Genomic DNA, 22,497 nt, shown 5'->3' on the forward strand with positions numbered 1-22,497 from the left:
CTGTGATGCAAAAGTGTTTCCTTTTCATTGCGATTTCTTGTTGAAAAAAAAGTTTTTTTGCACGCGAGTAAATTCTCAGTACCGTAAAAGTGAAAACGAACCTTGGAACTAAACCTGAAATGTCAAGACTTTCACCATGCGAGGACCATATTTGAAACGCACGTGGAAAATTAGTGCTTTCAATTACATAAGAACAACTGACATTGAAGGCGGAAAACACGAAGCTGCGCTCGTCATCCATCCAGCAAGTCTCTTTTTCTGGGGGAAATGGACGAATTATTTCTTCGGTCACCCAGTAAAAGGTTTAATCTGTTTCACTTGATGACCTCAGATAAGAACTCATTCGGGAAGGTGGTGGAAAAATCACGATCATCATTGCTCCAATTCCCAGAAACGATTCGTCTAGAATTGGTACGAAAGGTTCCACGGAGATTACTTATAGCTTAGATTAGTAGTCATATAAAAGGAACAGATTAAAAGCATCATGCAGGGGTTTGGGCGCAAATCAACAATAACAGGAATAGCCCCTATGGAAGAATAGTCACTTTGCAGGGCCGGGGATAACAGGACACTGTTGGGAATAGCCGTTGCCAAGCTTCAACGTCTTTCTTTTTACTTGTCGGACACTAACATATTTTTCTGAAATAGGTTAAGAGCAACTAGAAATGGAAACTTACCGAACAAAACGAAGTGAGGAATGAAATTTTTTAGGGTGTACTTGGTTGTAAGACTTTTTGGCATTTCCCAAGTATTGGTGCACTCCCCCCATCAACATCTGATTGCACATAAATTGCGTAACCATCTGCTTTTGCTTCATCTGCTTTTTTTTTGTTTGCCCTGCAAACTTGGTGAGGCGGTGTTTACAAACAAAACCGCTAAGACGTGCAATAAAGCTGACGTTTATGCAAGCTGGGTCACTGGCAGGGTCAAGCATCATTGAATGGCGGCAAGCTTTGTTTTGCTTAGCGTTCCTCTAACTGCCTTAAGAAGGCATTAATAATGAACTTATTTGTTTTTTAGGCTAATTTGTTCATCAAAAGACTTGAAAGGTCACTAAATAAGAGACCTACGCCTTGCTGGAAAAACAAAGACTAAACCATTTTATCGTCGGCCACCTAATACTGAGGAAGATTTTCTCAACACTTCTTGCCTTTAGCCACAATTATTTAGTTGATGGATGTGAAGATGACAAGTTTTTCTCAATTGAACGTTAGAGAGAATCTAGGAAATAATCAGTTGTACACCACGTTAGTGGTTAAAAATACACATTTGCGGTTTGCGGAAGCCTTTTTGACAGATTAACTTATCTCGTTAAATTTGTTTGGTTAGCACGGTTAGACTTTTGTGTGACTTCAAGAGTTAGCAAAACAGCAAAAAAACGTAAACACGGGTAAACATGAAGGAATCATCTTTGGGACTCTTCAGCTCAAAGTTATAGTTTTTCCCGAATTTTGTTGAAGTAATTTTACCTGGTGTGCTCTGATAGATAGCAATAATCATGCGAATAATCTCCACGTAAAATGACTTTTTTGATCAATTGTCCTAAAGGCGTCGCAAATTTAGGGTTCCCTATGACTGAATAAACTGTTATTCGATATTTGCAACAAGGGTGGCGATTAATTAAAACATTTTTTTTTTCTGTTCAAAACGGCTGCAAGAAATATAAAACTAAGGAATAATTATTCGAAATTCTTAAAATAAAAAGAGCATGACATTGATGATCGAAACAGTTTGTCGGAAAATGAAAGAAGCAAGTTTCAAAACATGATTAGAGAGGGACATTGAAACACTGAAGGCCCCTTGTTAATATTTCTCTTCCCCAGATCGAGCAGCATAATTAGAGGTAACAGACCGGAAATCTCGTTCTTATAAAGTCATAACAAGTGGTATTTGGCAGCGCGGGATTTCGTAATCCGTCAAGCAGCTTTCAACTCCGGTGGATAAACTGTCATTCACTCGCCAACAGTCCAATTACAGATGAGCGGTGTCCCTTTCAAAAGCCCGAAGAGACTGGCAATTTTCCCAAACAGTCTGAGAAAAAATATGAACACGCAAGTCATTTCCTGAAGCCTCGCGGGCGGTAAAATCACAAGCAAAAAGCAATAGAAGTTAAGTCCATCTGGGCTCAAGAGCAGCGAAAATTGTTCGTTGATTAAACCAATCCCAGATGTACTTCACAAGAGAAAGCCGGCTGAAAAGGACGCAAATTCAGTATCGAAATGGAAAGAGCTGTCTGGTGATGATAAAATTGAGATAACACTTCTGTCAAATTGCAAGAAGTGTTTTTCTTTCATATGGTCTCATTCAATCCATTCAATGTTTGTTTATTCGCCCTGCTTGCATTGTGATAGCGATCGCCCTTTCGACCCCGAGGACAAAACCTTTTTCGTTGCAACCCTCGCGTCAGTTTTCTGGATGGATCCAACACATAACAGCGGTTTTAGCGTGACTTTTTGACACACAAAGTGAGAGTTAACAGCGCTTGCAGATATTTCGTGAATTTTTTGTAACATGTGCTAGAAATCGATTGTCAGAGACAAGTGGTCGTTTGTTGTTGCCAGGGGCAATTTTTAAATTGAGTCGGCGCTTGTTATGACTTGAACGAAACGTTGGGTTTTAGAAAACCACAAATAACTTGAGCTGTAAAGCCAAAATAGGCATCTTAAACTGGTCTTGTGAATTCTTCAAAGATGCTTTTAGGCATCAAGGAGATTGTAAACGCGCATTGCAAGTTAGCTTTACAATTTCATGGGAAACATGAATCATCACTTCCCAGTTTAGTTTGTTTGATGCTTTCAATTGTCTCCGAGTGTCACCAATTCACAGTAATTAAACTAATTAAGCCTGCTGCCCGTATCGGGCTGCCATAAATTGCCTAAAACAAGCTACCATTGGTTGGCGTAATTGCCAAAGAAAACTTCAAAGAAAAGCGTCCTTCCCATGAGACGTTGCAGGCCTCCAATCTTTCCTCGTGAAAATTGATGAGGGAGTTTCTAGCTCTTTTGCGTTCGGTTGGTGTTCTCCTATTACACTTGAGCGTTTTCTTGTACTCTTACAGGTTGAATGCGCTACCTATAGCATCCTTGGTACGGAAATGTGAGCTTTAGCTGGGTGGAGGTTTGATTCGCGAGCTTGTGAGCCCATTACGTGAACGTGAAATGAATTTGCAACCTTTCGTCTCTTGCAGGGTGCAGTCCTCCCGTTCATTCGATGCGATGTAAGACGAGTCCCCCGATTGAAGCGCGAGTTTTGATTGCAAGCCGTGAATGGTGAATTCAAGGTAAGTTGAGCACTTTATTCGATTCGTAGCTGCATAAAAGGATCGTAGGCTATATTTATTTTTCTGCGGTGGGGCTACAGCCGTGACTTCAGAAACACGTGTGAAAGTGTCCATGAGTGACATCTTCGTTCAACCAAGCGCGTTTTCATCGTAAACGGGGCTGCCAATTAATGCGACTTTGTTTGTTTATAATTTCACCGGGATGCAGACATCTTTCCCGCTGTATTGCTCGAGCTCCCACCCTGGCAGACACAAGCGCTAGGCGCATTTCAGCTGTGTTTGTTACTGTACTGCTGTTTTCTTCGTCGCCAAGTACTGCCGCAAGCGCGCAATCAAAGAAACAATACCAGTTAATTTTGCGCGTATCGGAGCAAGAGCGTTTCCTCTTCCTTTGATCGTTATAATTTCAGCGTCGTTGCATTTGTCAATTCGATGTCGTGACTTGCTGTTGATTTTGTCCTTTAAATACAAGTTTGTGGTCATTTCCCTTTGCGGTTGCTACGAGAATTAAAATTATGGTGTTCGAGGACAGCGTAAATTTGCCACGGCTGAAAACATGACGGTTCATTCAAATTACTCGTGGAGGGTATTCACCTGTTTCTTCGTCATTTCGTTTCAAACTTAAGGTGATTGTCGTGGCCGAGAATGTTTTCCTTTTCTGTCAGCTGTTGGCAAGTTTTAGCCGAAAGCCGCTTGAAAAATATTATCGGGGCGTCATTATTTTCCACCGTTTGGTTGTTTTAGTTTAGTGTGTTAACGCTGGATGAAGGTTCTTTTAATAAACTGGTTACGTGTACGATCGTTTTCGTGCAAGTTAGGATTTTTTTTTACCTTAAGGTATTGATCTGACGTCCGTTTCCTTAATTCGACTTTTTGGCTGCAAAGTTGCTAGATGAAAGTGCTAGAATCGATGAAACTAACATTCTTTTTTTTTGTTGTGTAATCGTCAGAGCAAATATGCCTGTTATATCTTTTAAATAAAATCAAACTATACAGTTCCTTTGTCAAACTGTTATGACTATGGTTGTGGTCCATTTCGGAACAAGCTTTGACCACAGTTCAAACATGTAGTCGAATTTACATCCTGTGAAATTACCATAATTGCCATAAAATTAAGAGAGAACGTCCCCACACAAAGGGAAAACAATTGTGATCGCCGTTTACTATTGTTCCAATCAAATGAAAATGTTTATGGAAAATTAAAATAATAAATAAAACAATAAACGGAACAAAGGACATTGAGCTAACAAGCTGCGAGATTTTTCCCTGCGTGCGGTAATTTTTGCTTTCCGTCCTCCCGTTTTTTAACACGTCGAGCATCGACCACATTGCGCCCCCTGTCATTTATTTTATACTTTGAGTGTATTTATTCTGTGGTGAATTAGATCTTCTCTTGGGAAAAGACATCGTTGTGAGTTTTTTACACTAAAGATGTTTAACTACAGCGTCTCTTAATCCATTTTGCTGTCAGTTTCAGTGTAAGCTATGCACGATTTTACTTCATTCAATCTTTAAAGTTAATTCAAAGATCGGGGCAATTGAATCATTTACAATGTGTAATTGCCATTGCAAAATATTAGCACCTATGCATTGACCCACGTAACCACAAGTGTTTTTTGATTCCGCCTTAAAAAATTAGCACCATTGGGAAGAAGTCTTGTAAAAAAAAAAAAAGAATTCACTTTTGTATGTTTTTCTTTTGTGAAAGAACGAAGATGTATGAAACTTATTTAGAATTCACGGTTTCGCTTCAACCTGGCTTGAACAGTAAACAAGGAGTGCACTTGTAAGTTATTTTGCATATGCTTTAATTTCCTTTCGATGTCACATCCTATGATGTCTGAACTGGAGGTTGTGAAAAAAGAAAGTTTGTCCAGCCATGGCACCTGAACATTAATTTGTTGTCTCAAATGAAATAGCTGTCAGGAAGTCCTGCCATAACTTGCTTTCATCACGTAAGAGTAGAGAGACTTAATTTCAGCTTTTGAGTAACATAAATAATGAAGTTAGTTTCAGAGTTTGTCCTCCCATCAATGTACTTATTGAGTTAGCTTTTATGAGCATATTCAGCTGTTGTTTTTACCAATCTCCTTATTGGCAGTTGACTTTTCCTGTTAAACAACAAGAATAAACAAACTTTTTGTTGCTGCTGGTCAGCTTTGAAGGTTGTTTTTCAATTTTTGTAAACGGATGGACATGTTTTCCTCATGGTAAGGTATTCATGTAGTAAAATTGAGAATAGTAACATACTGTGATGTACTATGCCCTTAAGTAATCCTTTTATGTTGCCAGTGGAAAATCAAATAGTAGTTATAAGAGTTTAAATCAATAGGTAAGTGGCATGGACATTGGGAATGATTGGAGGTAGCGTCCTTCTTTTACATGCTTTCAATTGAGCTGCTAGACATTGATGGGAGCTAGGTTGAAATTACAATTTTTTAACAAATTAAAAATATATGGTCCCAAAAAAAGCAAGGGATATGTACAATGCTGAATTTTGACTTGTTAGCAATCCTTGTAAATGAGATGGCAAGCTAAAGTTAGATTTTCATAAAGTGATACATTGTCAAAGAGACAATGAAAAAGCCAGTAATTGTTAATATATAATCTGTTTCAATTCTTAAATTTGGTGAAAATACATGCTGCTGGCGTGTATGATCCATCCATGTCTACATGTATTTAAAGTACAACCGAAGCCCACTGCAGCACCTTCACTTTTTGAAAGCTTTCTTTGGGAATTCATTTCGGTCTTGTATAATTGTCACAAACTCCACCTGAGAGGCCTTTTTAAAGATGTCGTCTACTTGTAAATGTTCTTAGACTAAGTGCTTTTAGTTCCCTATGACAGGACAGAAAGGATAAGGATCAAATCAACCAAAAAATGAACAAAGTTGCGGTAATGCACAGTTTTTTATGATCTGAGACCAAAAAGTATAAGTGTATCCACAGTACCAAAATTTAAAAGAAACAGTCTTTGTAGTTTCCTAATAAACTTTTGTGCACTTATGTGAAGATAAAGCTTGCATGGTTTTTATTTGTAGGAAATTCTTACATTTGTTTTGGTTTATGTGTGCGTGACCCAATTTTCCGCATACATCATCTCAAGCCAATAATTGCATGTATGTGAAGAAACAGTACAATTTATAGGAACAGGTGATTCTCTGTTTTTGAAGGCATTCAAATTTGCTGTCTATTTTGACTGGCAATTTCCCTTAAAGTGGCCCTACTCTTTTGATAGACATAGCAACATTCACTCTCCTGAATTTTCAGGATCATCCAAAATAATCAATAATCAAAGGAATGAATCCTCTGTCGACTCTGATCTGTCAGTAGGATTTTAAAATTATTGAAGAATTTTGTTTTGCCTAATTCATAATTTTTTGCACATTTTTTTCTTAATCATATTTTTAAAAAACAAGGGCTTTTTAAGCCATGATTTTGGATGTTTATTGCAAAATATAAACATCTTCCCAGCCGTGGCTTTTTTTAACAGTCTTTGGGTTTCAAAAATAATCAAGAAGTTTAAAAGCAACAAGTAAAATAGAGTTCTTGAAACTTATTTGGTGTATTTTTATTTACTAGGCAACTGGTTGTTAATTTTTATTGAATTTCTTTAACAGCTCCCAAATTAATTTTGGTAAGTTGACAAACAGTTCTAAGTGTTAGACTGAGACTGTTAGGTATGCTATACATTGCACAGGAAGCGGAGAAATACAGCGCATGCTGGTTTACGTTATTATTGTGAGTTGTGGATAATAAATTGTGCTACAATGGTGGCTGTTCAGTGAAGGAACTTAACTTCAATGTCTACAATAATGTTGACACTTTATCAAGCCTTCCCTGAATTTCTCTTCCCATTCATACATTTAGGTCATTTACATGTAGTGTTGTTGTCTAGTTACATTACAGTTATCTCTTGTTAATTTTAATCTATATTCGTCATAAAACAATGCATCTGTTTTTGGTAATGAAAGTGAAATTAATAAACTTGAATGCTGCTGGTTACTGTCACAATGGATGACATTTTTATTTTCACAAGATCACTGCTTTTTTGGACCTAAATAAAAATCTTTTTAGTGATTTTTACATTAAATTCATAAAACCACCCAACATTTATCATCTTCAGATCCTATTTCAAATTCTGAAAGTTTTAAATTGTTCCTTGAATTAAATTGAACTAACTTACCTTTATCTCTTGAAGCTTAACTTGGAGAAGACTGAGTCAGACGATCAAATGTTTCTTTGCGGTTCTAGGTTTTATGCTGCTATGCCACCCAAGGTATAAAACTGTTAAAACTAGCATTTGCTTTTTTTAAATACTCTTTTTATAAGAACATCTAATTTTGGGACCGAGGCTGAACGTTCTTAATTAACATGTCTTAAAGTTGTGTGGTATACTAAGTTTGACTACAAACTGAGTTCTTCTTCAGTGCGTCATGCAAATTATAAGAAAATCACATTGTTAATGTTAAAAACAAGTCCTTAAGTATTTGAGTTAATTGTCCTGTTAGACTACAGTTTGACATTTTTTATCTTTATTTAAATGTATACTGCTCACAAGAACCCAAAAAAAACCAAATGATCAAAATAAAGACATTCTTAAGTGACCCTCACCCTTGGTATGTTCTTAATTATGCTCTTAAAATTTTGGTTATTCTCAGCCTGGATGTTCTTGTAATGATGGTTCTTATAAAAAGGGTGTAAGTTTGTTTCTATAGATAAATAAAATGACATTTCTTTCATACCTCAAATCAGGTGACTGAAAAGTCCTTGAAATGTGAAATAAAATTAACTTGGAGTTGAGGGGTTTTAGGCTTCTTGCATGATAACAGCCTTGAATAGTGCACCATTTCTGAATTCTCAATAAGTTTAAAATAGAGGAATATGACAGAACTGTTCAATACAGGCATTATTTATTGGTTCATGGCACTCTTTTAAAGGTTTGTTTAAATCATTAACGCCAAGAAAAGGTAAATGTTGAATCTTGCAAAACTCCTTTTAACTGTTGAATGCAATAATAATTATTGATTTGATGCTTGCTAAACAAAACAACTGAGTTTTTTCACATGTGATTCCTTTGCTATTGTAGGCTTGAAAGTTACTACCTGTAGTTTTCTTATGGTGGCTTTTTCAGCTTAATTTATTCGTACCATATTACAAATTCTATCGGTGTTCAGACTGTTTTTAATGACCTTTTTTAGTCTCAGTGTGCAATGGTTACTTCCTTATTTATTTTAGTCATCTTCAATTGCACAACTGTTTTCTTAGGGCAGTTGCCTGATGTTTAACATTAACTATCTTTGACTGACCTCTTTTTCTTACAGGGAATGGCGACAGACCCAGTTCAGTCAGAGGCAAACAGTGTCCTGGAAGCAGCACCAGTAAGAACAAACCTTTGCCGTAATAAGCACATTCTAAAATCACACCTTTACAGGGTTTGTGTTGATTAATTGAGGGCATTTTTCCATCATTGTAACCATTTTATCATGCTGGTTATTTTCAATGGGAAGTTGCTTACTACTTAATATTTCTGATAAATTAAATTAAGGTAAAATAATGATTATTAAGTAAGAACACTTTGCTGTGTGTATCAAAGTCATTTTTGGAAAACTGTAAATGGAAATGTTGCAAGTGTTACAAACATAAACTGTGATAACAAAAACTGCAAACAGCCACAAAAATGAATTTTCTAAAATGTCAGTTGCATGGCAGATTTTTGCTCAAACTAAAATGTCTTACAATGTAGTAAATGTACCTGGGTTATTTATGTTTCTTGCAATCTTGTACAAATGTAATTCAACCTCAGAAAAACAAATTAATTTAAATTAAATTTCTTCGATCAAGACCAAAGTGATGCAGTATGCTTACGACAATGAAAATGATAATGAATTTATGGTAAACCAATCTGCAGTTTCTGCAGAATCATGTAACATCTGAGTTAATGTGTTGGCATCTAATCCTAAAAACATCTTTTGTGTAACATGAAACGCCATGCAATGAATGCCAGTTAGATTGATTGGCTGTGGAAATATGGGACCTCTCAGGTGAAAGCGTTCCTAACAACTAGTCTTCTGAGGCAAGAAGCTATGAAGTAGCCATGAAGTCACCCTGAGAACAGCACAGGAAGTCGTCCTCAGGAGTAGGGAGTCATTCTTAAGTAATAGTGACTCATAAAAATAAAATTGGAAGTCGTTCGCTTTCCTCAAGCAGTTGTTCGAAAATAACAGGTACATGTAGCCATGAGAATGGCTCTGGTCATCCACGAGAGAAAGCAAAAATATTTCTTGTCATTCGAACGAATTTTGAGTTCGCTTGCAACCACTGTATGTCATTCGAACAACTCAAGCAACAGGAGACAATTAAGTCTTGCACTTTCGCAGGCCCCCGCGTAACGAACTTCGCAAAACACTGTTGTAAAACTGAAGTCTTTAACAACACTTGGGAATGGGAAGGTTAACACTGCAAGGAGAGAAAAGAAGCTGCTGGAGAATGGTGATAATAATATTAATTCTTGCGAATATGCGTAGCTTCAAAGTAACCCAACTATTTGTGATGCATTGATCAGAACTGTTGTTCTTGTCTTTATTCTTTCAATGACAAATGTTTTGTGAAATTTTATTTACATTAATTAAGGGGTAGCTAAGGCCAATAAGATTGTTTTAAGGTTCTGAAGAGTTTGTTCAAGCCAGATGTGTCACAACTTTTCGAATGTCACAGCGGACCATTCGGTATGCAAATTTCAAAAGTCAGCAGACACGCTTGCCTGCCATGAATGCCCATTGTGGTTCGGGGAAAATCTTTGACCCATTAGTGAATCTTGCATCCTTGAGTACGAAAGTGCTCAACGTCGGGGAAAACAACACACTACAAGCTCACACGCCAAATTCTTCAGCAGAATAGGCTTAAGCCCGCCGCACACAGTGAGGAAAGAGCTGAGCAAACTGCCTCGCGTTTCCTCACGTGTGCGGAAGAACTGGAATTTTAAAAAAATGATCCGAGATTACTTTCTTGAGGCTTCACGCTGTCTTCCAAAACACCGCAGACTCCCATGATTTACACTTAAATCCTGCTTTTTGCTGGCGTGAACCAAGTCACGTGGTGGTGCCCTGTCTATTTCCAAGGCATTGGGAGATGAGAATCGGCTGTGAGAATCCGGCGGAAACCTCAAAAGAATACTGTGTGCTCTTTGTTTAATGAAATTCAGTCTTTTTGCCTACCCTTGAGGAAATCTGAGTTTAGATGAGGTTGCTTTCATCAAAGACTTTTCACTCTATGTGATGTGTCAGTGTCATCTTCGCAATTGTTTGTTTCCGGCCGCCTGCATGTTAAAAACATCATGGTAACGAATCGACCCAATTGAGTATTTCAATTCTTTGAACACAACCCGTAAGTTACCCGTGAGCTTGCCGCGCGTTTGGCCGTTCAAACGACTTTCCTAAGGAACGTTTTCGCGTGAGAGGTCATATATTTCATTTGAAGACACCATACAAAAACTAACCGCAATGATGAAGTGTCTCCTAGTCCCATCAAAGCTTATAAATCTAGTAATATTTTTAAGGAGAATTTATCTTTTCAGCAAAACATTGGAGGATGTTTTGTATTTCTTTGGGATCTCAGGCTGTGAAGATGAATTATTCATTGCTTAGAACCCTTTTTTTTTTTGTAAAATAGGCCAAGAGACCCAGACAGGATAACAGTGACAATGAAAAAGAAAGGTGGGTGTTAATTGTCCCTCCCTAGCCCTTGTGGTATGTCATTTAATAGCAAAATATTGAGTAAAATTTGCCACTGTGTCCAATACTTACTAGCTACATTGTACTTCTGGAGTTATTCATGTAGGGCTCAATTTAAAGAAAAAGTCATCATCTGAATAAAGTTTAACTTGTTTATTATCTAAATGGGATCTTTGCTGTACAGCAGTGATGAGTCAAGCCAAGGTGGATCTCCCTCACAGCAGCCTGTTAACCACACCCAGAGAGAAAACAAATCATCCTCTGGGATGGCAAGCGTCATTACTTGTCAAGAATCTGATAAAAATGACTCTTCCTGGGATGTGGGTGAAGGGAGTATTACAGTGACAACTGCAAATCTTGGAGTAGGAGTACCTAATGTTGTTGCACCAGTGTCTACCACAACATTAAGTTACCCTACATCTGATGGCTCTACTACTATGACAAACTTAGATGGGTGTGGCTATGGAAGTCAAACAATTGCATCAGGAGTAACAGACAGCTCTGGACAGTACCAGCAACTCACAGGGCAGTATGCTGTTAATACAGCTGGTTATTATGGGCAGCGTCCTTATCCTCATATTGTTCCAGCTCCACAACCAGGTATGCAACAGTTCAAGACCACTGGAGGAGTTATCCAAGGAACGGGAATCACCCAGGTTACTGGATATGTTTATCCTCAAACGGGACCTCAGGCAGGTTATCCGATGGTGCAGACTGTCAGATACCCTGCTGTTAACTCAGCAGGCAAGACCACTGGGGATTCTCGTAATGCTTCCCAAGCAGACACGCATGGAGGGAACATCCCAGATATATCTACTCTTCGACAGCCAGCAAACCCCTCATTTGCAAATCCTTATGGAACAGTGACATATCCAGCCATTATCCAGCCTGGTCAGACAGTGTACAGTAATCAATATCAACCTCCATACGGAACAACTTATGTAGCATCCACAGGAACTCCAACCACTAGCGCTGTGGCATATTCTGTTCAACAGTCAGATCAAGCCTCATTTCAGTATGGATACAGGAGCAATCCACAGACTTACCCTTACAATTATCTGAACACTCCTCCACCAGCATATTCACCATCACAATATATAACACAGGTAAACAGCACTCCACCTCCAAATGCGGTAGCTGGTCAAAGCAGCAGTTATCAACTGACACAGCTTCTGCCAGGCCAGGCAAGTCAAGGCATCACAACTAATGGAGAAAGAACACATGCTGCAAGCACTACAGGTATTTTCCATTGTGCTGTTACTGAGGCTGTTAACTGTTTTGTGTTTTTTAAATTAGACCGAGTGTTTTGACAGTAAAGCTTGAAATTTATACCAAAATCTGCAATTTTTGAATATCTTCCTTGATGAATCATTTAACCCTGAATAAAAAAGAGGCTGTCTGTCATTGTTGTTAAAGCCATGACCTCGTTTAGATGTATTGTCTGGTCACCAAGACATTTAATCTACTGGCAATAATAGTGAACTTTTACTGTAAAAGTTGTTTTATTACAAAAGAGTTATAATACTGTAGTTACATGTATTACAAAAACCCTGGTTACTATGCTCATTGATTTGATTAATTTTCACATTGGGGATTTCTTTACCTGATTTCTTATCTCTTGCATTAAAAACTAGCCTTGGATACTTTTTGTTTTAATGAAGCAAAGATGATTGTGCTTATTCAAAGACAAGGATTTCATGTAACAAATTTAATTGTATTTCATCTGTCAGACAAGTTTGATTGAACACTTCAATATCACCATTAATAATTTTCTTCTATGTATTATCATGAGATCCATTTAATGTTTTCATATTCACACCTTTTATTGTGTATGTATGTCTCTGCTCTGTTTTTGCTTATAGATGAGTTCACACACAGAATTACATAAACATTAAATCACTGGCATTTTTTAATGTTGAGCTGAAGAGCGCTTTTTGGACCAATTTTTGGAGTGTAATTTATCATTTTATTGTACTCTAGACTTTCTTAATTATACTCATTGTGAAATGCTTTTGATTGTTATGCAAAAACATTACAAAAGTTATTAAATTATCATTATTACTATTTCACTTTTGAACAGACTAGACGCAGACTCGACTGATCAGTGAGAAAATGGCAAATCTCTTTAGTGACATTTTACGTACTGTCACAGTGATAAAGAAGAGCAATAATTTTCCCTTTATCTTTATTTATTTTTGTAATAACTTATTGAATTGGAATTTTAAAAAATTCTGATAAGTGAACACAGTTTCTGTGCCCTGCCCAGTGTGATGCACAAGGCAGAAAAGAGCAGATGTTTTCACACAATATTAAAATGTGCTGATTAATGTTCAATTCTTGTTGTAGATTTTTGAACATGTGTTCCTTCCTGTAGCATTTTATTTAAATGGAAATCCATTTAATGGTTCCATTGTTTGCTTTAAACTCTCATAAATTAAATGAAGATAAATATTGTTTTATTGTCATGTAGATGCTACTATTAAGAGCACTTATGTTTCTTTAAACTCTGTTTCAGTCACAGTGCACATCTTCAACTACTTAATTTTTTTCTTGATTACATTCTGGTTGAAAGATGAAGCACATTATGGGATTAAAAGTAATTTTTTATCAGTGGAAGCCAAACTTTAAGAGGAATACACAAGGCCATTAGCATCAACAAACAGATGTTTGCAGCATTAAGTTAATGTGATGGAGCTAATTAAAATAACAATGAAAAACAACTCAACTGCATATGTATACAGAGATACTGTATGTTAAGTTTTTCAGATGTGTTTAACCAAGCAGGAAGTTAAAAAAAGGAGCAAATTGTTTTTTCTGATAATTGGTTTTGTTGGAAGGTTGCTGCCACATAGTGGAGATTCTGTTTGTTGGACGGTGGATTTCAATTGATTAAAGCTTGCGACTAATAATTTGTTAGGTGTCTTAAAAGCTTTGGTAAACACAGGAAGTTAAGTGCATTCATGCTTGTTTTGGAAAGCAAATTTTTTAAAGTATTGCATTCAATGTGAGTCTTCCTCACATTATATAAAAATAAAGGATTATAATTTTGTCTCTTTTTCCCTAGAAAAAACAGGAAAGGTTGTCTTATGTTTCATTAGGAAAGTAAATTATTTTGAGAATGATGGTAAAATTCAAGAACTCCTACATTGAAGAAGTGTTTTAGAAAGAAGTAAATTCATTGCAAGTTTTAAAAGAAATCACAGAACTTTTTAATTTTCAAGACGTACACTCTACATGTATTTTGGTGTGTCCCACTACTTCATCAGTTGCAAAATGATTTGAAAAAACTGTCTGAATTTATGAAAACCTGGAGAATTATACATCCTGGTTCCATTGTTACCAGAACCAGAGGTGTATCCAGGTTTTCAAATTTGGGGGTCCTCTGGACCCCTTCTTGAAAAATTTTGGTTCATTGCAAAATTTTAGGGGTCCAGCTAATCAATATTCAAGAATATTTAATATTCATTCTATTTGCCTCCTAATTGCTGCTGTTGTACTCTTTAAGATAATTTTCTAAATTGCACAAAAATGAAGTCTTATCCTCCCTTCAAATATAATTCTACTTAAAACAGAATGATCAATTTCTTTGAAACTGTTATATGCTGTTAATTTGTTGATCAAAATTGAGATGTATGGGCTGTCAAAGCTTCATCGATAGCATCTGAAAACGCCTCAAGAAATCTGTCGACCTCGGCTTTGTCAGTTGAATTACTGTTATGAGTTATCGATGTTAAATACATGTATGGTTGCTTTACTTTACTTTACTTTACTTTGTACGCTGTGGGAAGTGTTGCTTCCAGGTGATAAATTAACTAGATCTCCACAGCCAAAAAAGAAAACAGAACTGAATTTCAATTTTCCGGAAAAGAGCATCATTTATTTTAACATCACTTGCGGTTTAATTTAAAAGAAAGAAAAGAGTAAGCAAATTGAAGCGATACACCATTCATCGTTGGCCCTTGACTTTGCCATGGCCAATGTAAAGAATCAAGTGATTGATTATGGTCAAGTTTCGTGTTTAACACATTATTTCTGACACTAACTCTGAAAACGTTTCGTAATTTGCAAGACAAGTTCCGTGGAAAACAAGAACCAAAATGATGACTCGTGCGCGCCCAGAATCAAAATTGACAGGGTTGCCCAAAGCAAAAAATTAACATACTTTGCCGTTTAGGTTCTCTGTCATTTTGCTCATGATAAACAAACCAATGCTTGAAATTCGCTTAGAAAATGTGCAACAAACTGAACTTCAACTGAAATGTTAAATTATCATTGGCAGATCAAAAGTGTCTCTGATTGTCTCACCCACAGCTCAGATAACATCACGCAACACATGGGAATTCAAACTCAAGAACTTTACTCCTCAAGCTGGACATAATTATTGACAAAATGAAATCATTTGACAACAAAAATCTGAAAATAACAGCTTACCTTGAATTTGAGGAACTCAGTCATTTCCATAGTAAGGAATGGGAATGTTCATTTTTGTTGTGAAATATGCTGTTTGCATGATTTTCCTGGTGTTTGTAATTTGCATAAACATAAGCTTTTTTCCCTGTGTCCGGTTGGACCCTTTGTTCTATATTCTGTGGGCCCAAACAGAGAGTGCATCCAAGGATGCAATGACGCACTCTGGATACATCTCTGCAGCACCTTCTGGCAGAAAGCTTTCACAGGTTTACACACCAGTTACCCTGGTTTTCCACCATTGTACTTGTAAAAGGTTAACACTTTGAAGAGACTAACACATACCGTGCATTTTACCTAAAATGCACGGTATGTGTTAGTCTCTTCGTAGTCTATACCTTTCATTGCCTCGAAATCTCTCACTTGTGTTAATACTTTGTGATGGCAAAAATCTATATTACTTCATTGTTGGTGAGCGGATATAATTTTTATTCACAGAGTTGTGAAGAATTGCAAATGAATGAGTGAGTGTACATGTAGCGAACAAGTTATTTTGTGATTCTTCCCAACAAGTGAATAAAAATGGTACATACACACTCACCTACCATGAAGGAATTTTTTTATTATTATTTTTATAAGTGCTGAGATTTCTTTAAAACAATAATGACAACAGATTAGACAATGTGGGGAGTTTTATTCACCAGAAGGCTCTAACAGTGTAGCGTCTTCTGTTAAAATTTGTACATGATGTAATGAATTTATTCATCAAAGCGACATCTTGAACATAAAGGGGTGCCTTGGGAGTTTTTGCGGCACGGATGACACAGTTCTTCAATTTCACTAATGAAAAACATTGTTCATCCAATCAGACACAGCGAACAATGATTTTTCACAAGTGAAATTTCATTGTTCATATCGCTGATTGGCTGTCACTAAAAACTATGATTTTTTCATCACTGTCATTTTCTGTTAATAAAGCTCAGTACTTATATGGTACAGAGTATAAGTGTCACTCTGCGGAGGAATTGGGTTAACCTGGCACCTTGCTTTGACAAAGATTGGTTGGCAATCTTAATAATACTGATTTATCTGATCTGTTTTTCTTGAGGAAATACAAGTATTCAGTATTCGCCATCCAACCTTCCATCCACACCAAGCCCGCCCTCTCACTCCCCAGTCACTGGAGTGGAGGGTACCATTAACAGTGTGCCTATAGTATCTGGAAGTGTTGGTATTCCTGGACAAGATGTTGTCAGCAGAGTTCAGGTTCTGGTTGATTCAGGAGCGAGTTCCCCAGGGGTGCTAGTTCAGAGTGGAAACAGAGGCAGAGGCCGGGGAGGAAGAGCTGGTAGGGGGAGGGGTGGTGGAAGGGGAAGAAGATCAACTTCTGGACCTCCACCTGAAATTGATCACAACATTGAGGTACGCTGAAAATTGCTGTATAATTGAACAGTTCATTGAAAACTGATACACTGTAGTAGACTGAGTACAGCTGCCCCTGTAGAGAGAAAACACTACTCTGGTTCACAGTGCCCTTTGAACAAACTGCTTTTAAATCAGAATTAACTGAAGAGAGTGTAGTGTAACGTGAAGTGCTAGATTTCTATCCCATATGAACCATGTGAGCGTTAGCCCTACTGATGGAACTGGGCCCACACAAGGGCAGAGAAAAACTAAGACCAGGGTGGTTCATATGAGATAGAAATCTAGCACTTCATGTTACACTTCAGTCTCTTCAGTTAATTCTGTTTAAAATATAAGTGCTACACGGCCAACGTTTGTATAAAGGTAACCTTACCTTGTGCTTTTAAATCAGTTTTGTTTTCTTAAAGTTTTTAATTAAGAAACACATACAGTGTAAAATGATTCTCAGCAAGAGGCATTCGTGGCTTTTCCCCCAAATCCCATTTGGGTGCATTTTAGCTTTCTAGGATTTGGGCATACATTTGGTATCGTACTCCTACAAGTTTCGCAAGGTATAGTATTAACATGTTATTGAAAAACCTGAAAACACTGGTCCAAAGTCTTAGAAATGCAAAACTTTCAGTATTTTTTAGAACAATTTTTTAAAATTCGATGTTCATTTTAGTGTACATGTACATAGTAGCACATGCTTCAGTCACACTTTTTTTTTTTCAGAGAATCTTTATTTGGGATCTTGATGAAACGATTATCATTTTCCATTCTCTTCTAACGGGGACATTTGCTTCTAAATTTGGCAAGGTAATTCAATGATGCATTTTTGTACTATTGTTCCAAACAGTGTAATTATTTTGGTGAGATTCAGTTGCAAAAGGATTTGCCCGATTAGACCTTGGTACAGTGTAGTAAATCAAAGAGTGGCCTCTTATGAGAAAACTAGTTGCTTCTGGGATAGTAGAAATCCTAGACAAAACTGTTGGGAAGGTTAGCACTTTTGAAGTCTTCATTGCTTCTCTCCTCTCCCCCCTCCTTCGAATAGGGGGGAGGGGGGCTATGTAAGAGAAAGTGAAACTATTTCTTTTGAGCTTTAACAGAAGCAGGTTGAAATACAGCTCTGGTGTGGTTCATTTACATAAGCTTCCTAACTACTTTTGTCTATGATTGTAGTTGCTTCTGGGATAGTAGATCATTACTCAGGATACCTGAAAGTTATTCGAGTTTCATGGCAGCAAATGGACATTAGAATCACAAGGCAGTTATTTCATTGGCTAAAAGCAATGCACTAGATACCTTTGCGCAAAACAATTCAACCTCCATATCCAGGGTCTGAAATTGTGCCTTCCTGGTTGCCAATGTGACTAAAAATTGAGTAATGGCGACCAGAATATCACAAGTGGTTGCCAGTGCTATTTGCATTGTTATTATCATCATTGACGTCCAGAGAAAGTGATTGACAATTAAGTTCATAGCTGTTTGTGTTACTTTTTGTCCTACCAATGTTTTTGAAATAGAAATGAAAGGAGTTTTCTCATTTTACCACCTCCATAATGTTGCAAGCTGCCACGTTTTATGGTTTTTTTTTTGGCGGTTTCTCTTAAAATACACATTTTAGCCTGGCACAGGTTTTAAGCAGTATACCAGTGACACAGCCTTTGAGTCAGCAGTCATATGTACCAGTGCAGGCTGTATGGCTGATGGTGGTCTACTGTTCCTTTCGTGTTTTTATGAGCAGTTTGTGGTATGCACGTTGCAGTGGTTTTACAAGCTGTCAGCAGTTCTTAGTCAGTTAGCGTTGGTTCTGTGGTCGTTGGGTGTTGTCGGAATTGGGTGTGTTTAGAGCTCCTGCCTGGGGGGCCATGAGCTCCTTCTCTCCCACCCCTCTAGGCTCGGAGGCCCCCCTGCTTGGGCTTTGCCAGGTTTTGCCAGTCATTGGTGCAGTTTCCATCGTGGAGCTGGCTACCAATAGTGGAAGCTCCAGGATGTCTCAAGCACCCAACCTCCACATTGTGACGCAGTTGTTAATGAACATTACCGTACTTATTCAGTTGGTTATGGACTTTTATTATTTGGTGGCTCGTAAAGGAGCCAGTTTAGTTGTTGTTTGATTGGGATCGATCTTACTGCTCGTCTTCTTCCTCGCTGTCTGTTTCGAAGTCGTCGTCGATTTTCTTGTCATCACTAGTTTCTTCTTCTGGGATATTCTCATCAAAGATGGTATAGTCTTCTGTGCTGCGTGTGCGTTGGAGATGCCACAAGTCTTGAATGAATGCCTCACCTTCTCGGGTATATTTCGCATGTTTTACCCATCGAAGGACTTGGTTTCGTGACGGAGCCTTCTTCTTCCCGGCAGGTGTAAACTCGAAGGGACCAGTAATTAGCCACAAAAGGTACTGTCGCCTGATATTTTCCTTAAAACGGTTTGTTCAGGCACTTGTCTAATGGCTGAAGGACAGGAGTTAGGCTGCCAGGAATTATTGCTACGTCAAGCTTGTTTCCGCAAAACTTCTTTCACGTCAGGTGAGCACGGAACGATTCCCTCACCAGCAGCGACGGCTCATCCGCAGGGCTTCTTGGCAGGCAAGTGCGAATCCACTCCTTAACACCTAAAATGAATAAAGGATAAAATCAATGGAAGCGAAAACACCGCAATGAAGGCACTTGTACATCGAGCTTAATTGAAGTAAAAATACCGGTAACAAGAAGGCGATTGATGGTGATTGTTAAATAAAGCAAGACAAAACGACAAGCTTACCAGCTTCATCCATCCATCCTTTTTTATGGAAAGAAACTCTGACGGAATCTGGCACAACAAGGTCTCTAGATGTTCGCACTCCCTTGAAGATCACTGCGGGCGGCAGTTTCTTTCCATCAGCCACAAATGCTACAACAAGTTGCAAAAATAATGGAGACACTTCACTTGGGGCATTATTAATTTCCCTATTATCTCTCACACTGCAGCCCCCCTCCCCCCCTTATCAGTGTTGCTAGCAAGACAAAAAAAATGTTGGGAACTTAAGCAGTCAACATTAAAAGGGGGAGAGGGGAGAGAAAGTGGGAAAGGTTTAAATTCTTGATACGGCAGGCATTGGAAGCTAGAAAAGGTGTTTTTTAATGAAAGTGTCTCAACAATTTTGCAACTTGTTGTAGCGTTACTGTGAAACTTCTCTTCTCCACACCACAAGATTTTACGGGAACATTTCTGCTGACGCTGAATTCAAGGGTATGGCTGGACGGAAGCTTGAACCGCATTGGTGTCTCATCCATGTTGAAGATCCTTGCCAATGAGTATCCACAACGCTGACGTGCCGCTTTGACAAACCGATAGATCTTCACTGTTTGTTCCTCTAAATAGTTCAGGAAACGCTGCGCAAGGGTTGTTTTTGTTCATAGGCTGATGCAATGACGACGCTTCCATTTCTGATACCAACGGAGGGACGCTTTAAAATCTGGATCATCACAAAATTCTTTGGCATTAAACCACTGACAGCTATTCGTGTTTAAAATGAAAAGAAAGTGTGTCAGCACGAAGAAGTGGAAGATCGAGTAGAGCCAATATCAAATGCTACTAGCCAATGAAAGGTAGCCAATGAGAACATGACACCAAGCAACAAGTGGATTTCTTCTTGTTTTAAAGCGGCATTTTCCAAGCAAAAAACCGTACGCATTAGAGGGAAAATCTTACCGTGACTTTTTTGCTCTGAAAACCACTCCAACATTCATTGATCGAGCTTGGGATACACGTACTTTGGTGTAAAGCAGCCCATTGTCTTTTGTTTGGCCGATAATTTAAGCTCCCTGTTGAATAGATTTGCCTGAACTTTCCTCCAGCGGCAGACCATTGACTCGCTGATGCCGTATTCTCGGGCGATCTCGAATTTATTTTCGACAGCTTCTGCTTCGGTGACTATTTTAAGTTTAAAGGCGAGATTGTAAGCTGAACGTCAAGCTTTTGGCATGATTGCGGGTAGACTTTTAAGGAACAAGATTGATTATGATGGAAGGTTTCTAAACTCAGAATGTTTTGTTAAACCTGCACAAGCTGTTTTATTGATTTGTTAGGGTCACATCAAATTCATCTCCACTGTGATTTGATGTTTCTAGTTGAATAGCTTTTTATAAACGCTTCGCTTGTACGAAGACATGTTTCCAGTGAGGTCAGGAATTGTTTTAATAATGTTCGTCACCTCACAATCACGTTTATTGCTTTCAGCATAATTTTTCAGTCAATGTCAATTGTATTTTTACGAAAATTCCATGCTCGATAATAAAGATCAAGACCTAAAATGGCTCACGGCTTATAGATAGATTTCGTGTCGGTCAAGTTGATTTTTTTTTAAAGAAGTTTGGGGTCTTGGCGCTCGGCTTGTAGCCAAATAAGTATGTTAAGCAATGTTCACGAGTATATTATCCATTATTAATGAATGAGCCATCCAGACTTCAGCTGGCTGCAGAAACTTTTTTTTGTTCTGTACTTGGAAAATTTGAATATCACTCAAATTAAAAACTACCTTTTTGAAATGTATTACCCTACTTCTTCGCCACATGGTATTCTGAGTAAACACTTACAGAAGCATCTTGTTTCTTATTTTGTATAATATCTACAGCTTGCTGGTTGACCTTTTTTTGTTTGCTATACTGTGACCAAAAGAAAAACAGATGGAAGGGCTTCACTGAGTTTTTCTGTTCACAATATGTTGTCTTTCCTTTTTATTTTAGGATGCTCCAAATTCTGTGTCATTAGGCCTTCGCATGGAAGAAATGATATTCAATTTGGCAGACAGTCATTTATTTTTCAATGATTTAGAGGTAAGGACCACCTTTTTTTTCTAGTCAGACGTACAGTACCGCTCAGAATTAACCTAACATGGAACGCGTTCGCGAACGTGATCAGAACGAAACTTGAACGAGAAATGAAGCAGCGACAGAACGGATTTGGAACGGGGGCAGAACGGATATGGAACAAACAAGTTCTCTTTAACCTGTTCTCTAGAACACGTTCTCATATGCAGGAACGCATTCTAGAGAACGTCCCCGGTTAGCGAGATTTACGTGTACTTTGTGAAGTCCACATTTGTTAGCATTAGGCGCGTGTGGCTTGACACCCGGCGGTTAAAAAAGGGATTGGTGTTCAAGGCTGCTAAATTAAGCGCTTGAATTTAAGACTACAATTGGGAAACTGTAATAATCTGAAAACGGAGATGGAAAGTACATTTCATGTGCATTTAGCTGGTAAAGAGAAAGCTTCAAAATATCTTTCTGTTTTCAATTAAGAACAAAACAAAAAAACCCGCACTTCAAATCAGCGAGAAAAACAGCTGCAGTGAACGGGATTGAGATGTTAGTGTAAATATTTTCTTTTTATCAATATGGCCAAAGAGGCTTGAAAATTTACGTACACATTAGTTGGATAATACCGTTCATCCACAGACAATGAGTACTTTTAGAGTTGTAGAACCAGAACTAGCGTTACGCGAGCGACTAGTTTTTGCACTAAATTTTTAACCATCACGCCAAAAATAAATTTATCGTTTGATCTGTGGTTTGGTTCGTTCGGTTTGAATGGTTTCCTTCACGTTAATCGTTCCTTTAAGATATTTCTTTTGTACATAACCGAAAATACACGTTAAAATTCCACTAGGCGTGAAATGCGCGCAA

General features: G+C 37.9%; 1 protein-coding gene across 10 annotated transcripts in view; it reads left to right on the top strand.

Annotated features, from left to right (window-relative positions):
* The first annotated feature begins 2,902 nt into the window (after positions 1 to 2,902).
* The window catches only part of LOC138045679 (eyes absent homolog 1-like), a 32,555-nt gene continuing 12,960 nt past the window's right edge, over positions 2,903 to 22,497 (top strand). The window contains exons 1-10 of one of the 10 annotated variants that reach the window (XM_068892258.1): positions 2,906 to 3,086; positions 3,188 to 3,280; positions 6,863 to 6,917; positions 7,482 to 7,559; positions 8,605 to 8,661; positions 10,952 to 10,995; positions 11,198 to 12,252; positions 16,529 to 16,842; positions 17,560 to 17,643; positions 21,559 to 21,648. In XM_068892258.1, the coding sequence (XP_068748359.1) occupies positions 7,515 to 7,559; positions 8,605 to 8,661; positions 10,952 to 10,995; positions 11,198 to 12,252; positions 16,529 to 16,842; positions 17,560 to 17,643; positions 21,559 to 21,648 (1,689 nt within the window). In that variant the 5' untranslated portion in view covers positions 2,906 to 3,086; positions 3,188 to 3,280; positions 6,863 to 6,917; positions 7,482 to 7,514. Of the gene's footprint in view, positions 3,097 to 3,187; positions 3,281 to 6,862; positions 6,918 to 7,481; positions 7,560 to 8,604; positions 8,662 to 10,951; positions 10,996 to 11,197; positions 12,253 to 16,528; positions 16,843 to 17,559; positions 17,644 to 21,558; positions 21,649 to 22,497 lie in introns of all 10 variants that reach the window. The other 9 variants (XM_068892261.1, XM_068892262.1, XM_068892267.1 and 6 more) reach the window with 9 other exon arrangements.

This window comes from Montipora capricornis, chromosome 4 (assembly GCF_036669925.1).
Source record: "Montipora capricornis isolate CH-2021 chromosome 4, ASM3666992v2, whole genome shotgun sequence".
In the NCBI taxonomy this organism is placed as follows: domain Eukaryota; kingdom Metazoa; phylum Cnidaria; class Anthozoa; order Scleractinia; family Acroporidae; genus Montipora; species Montipora capricornis.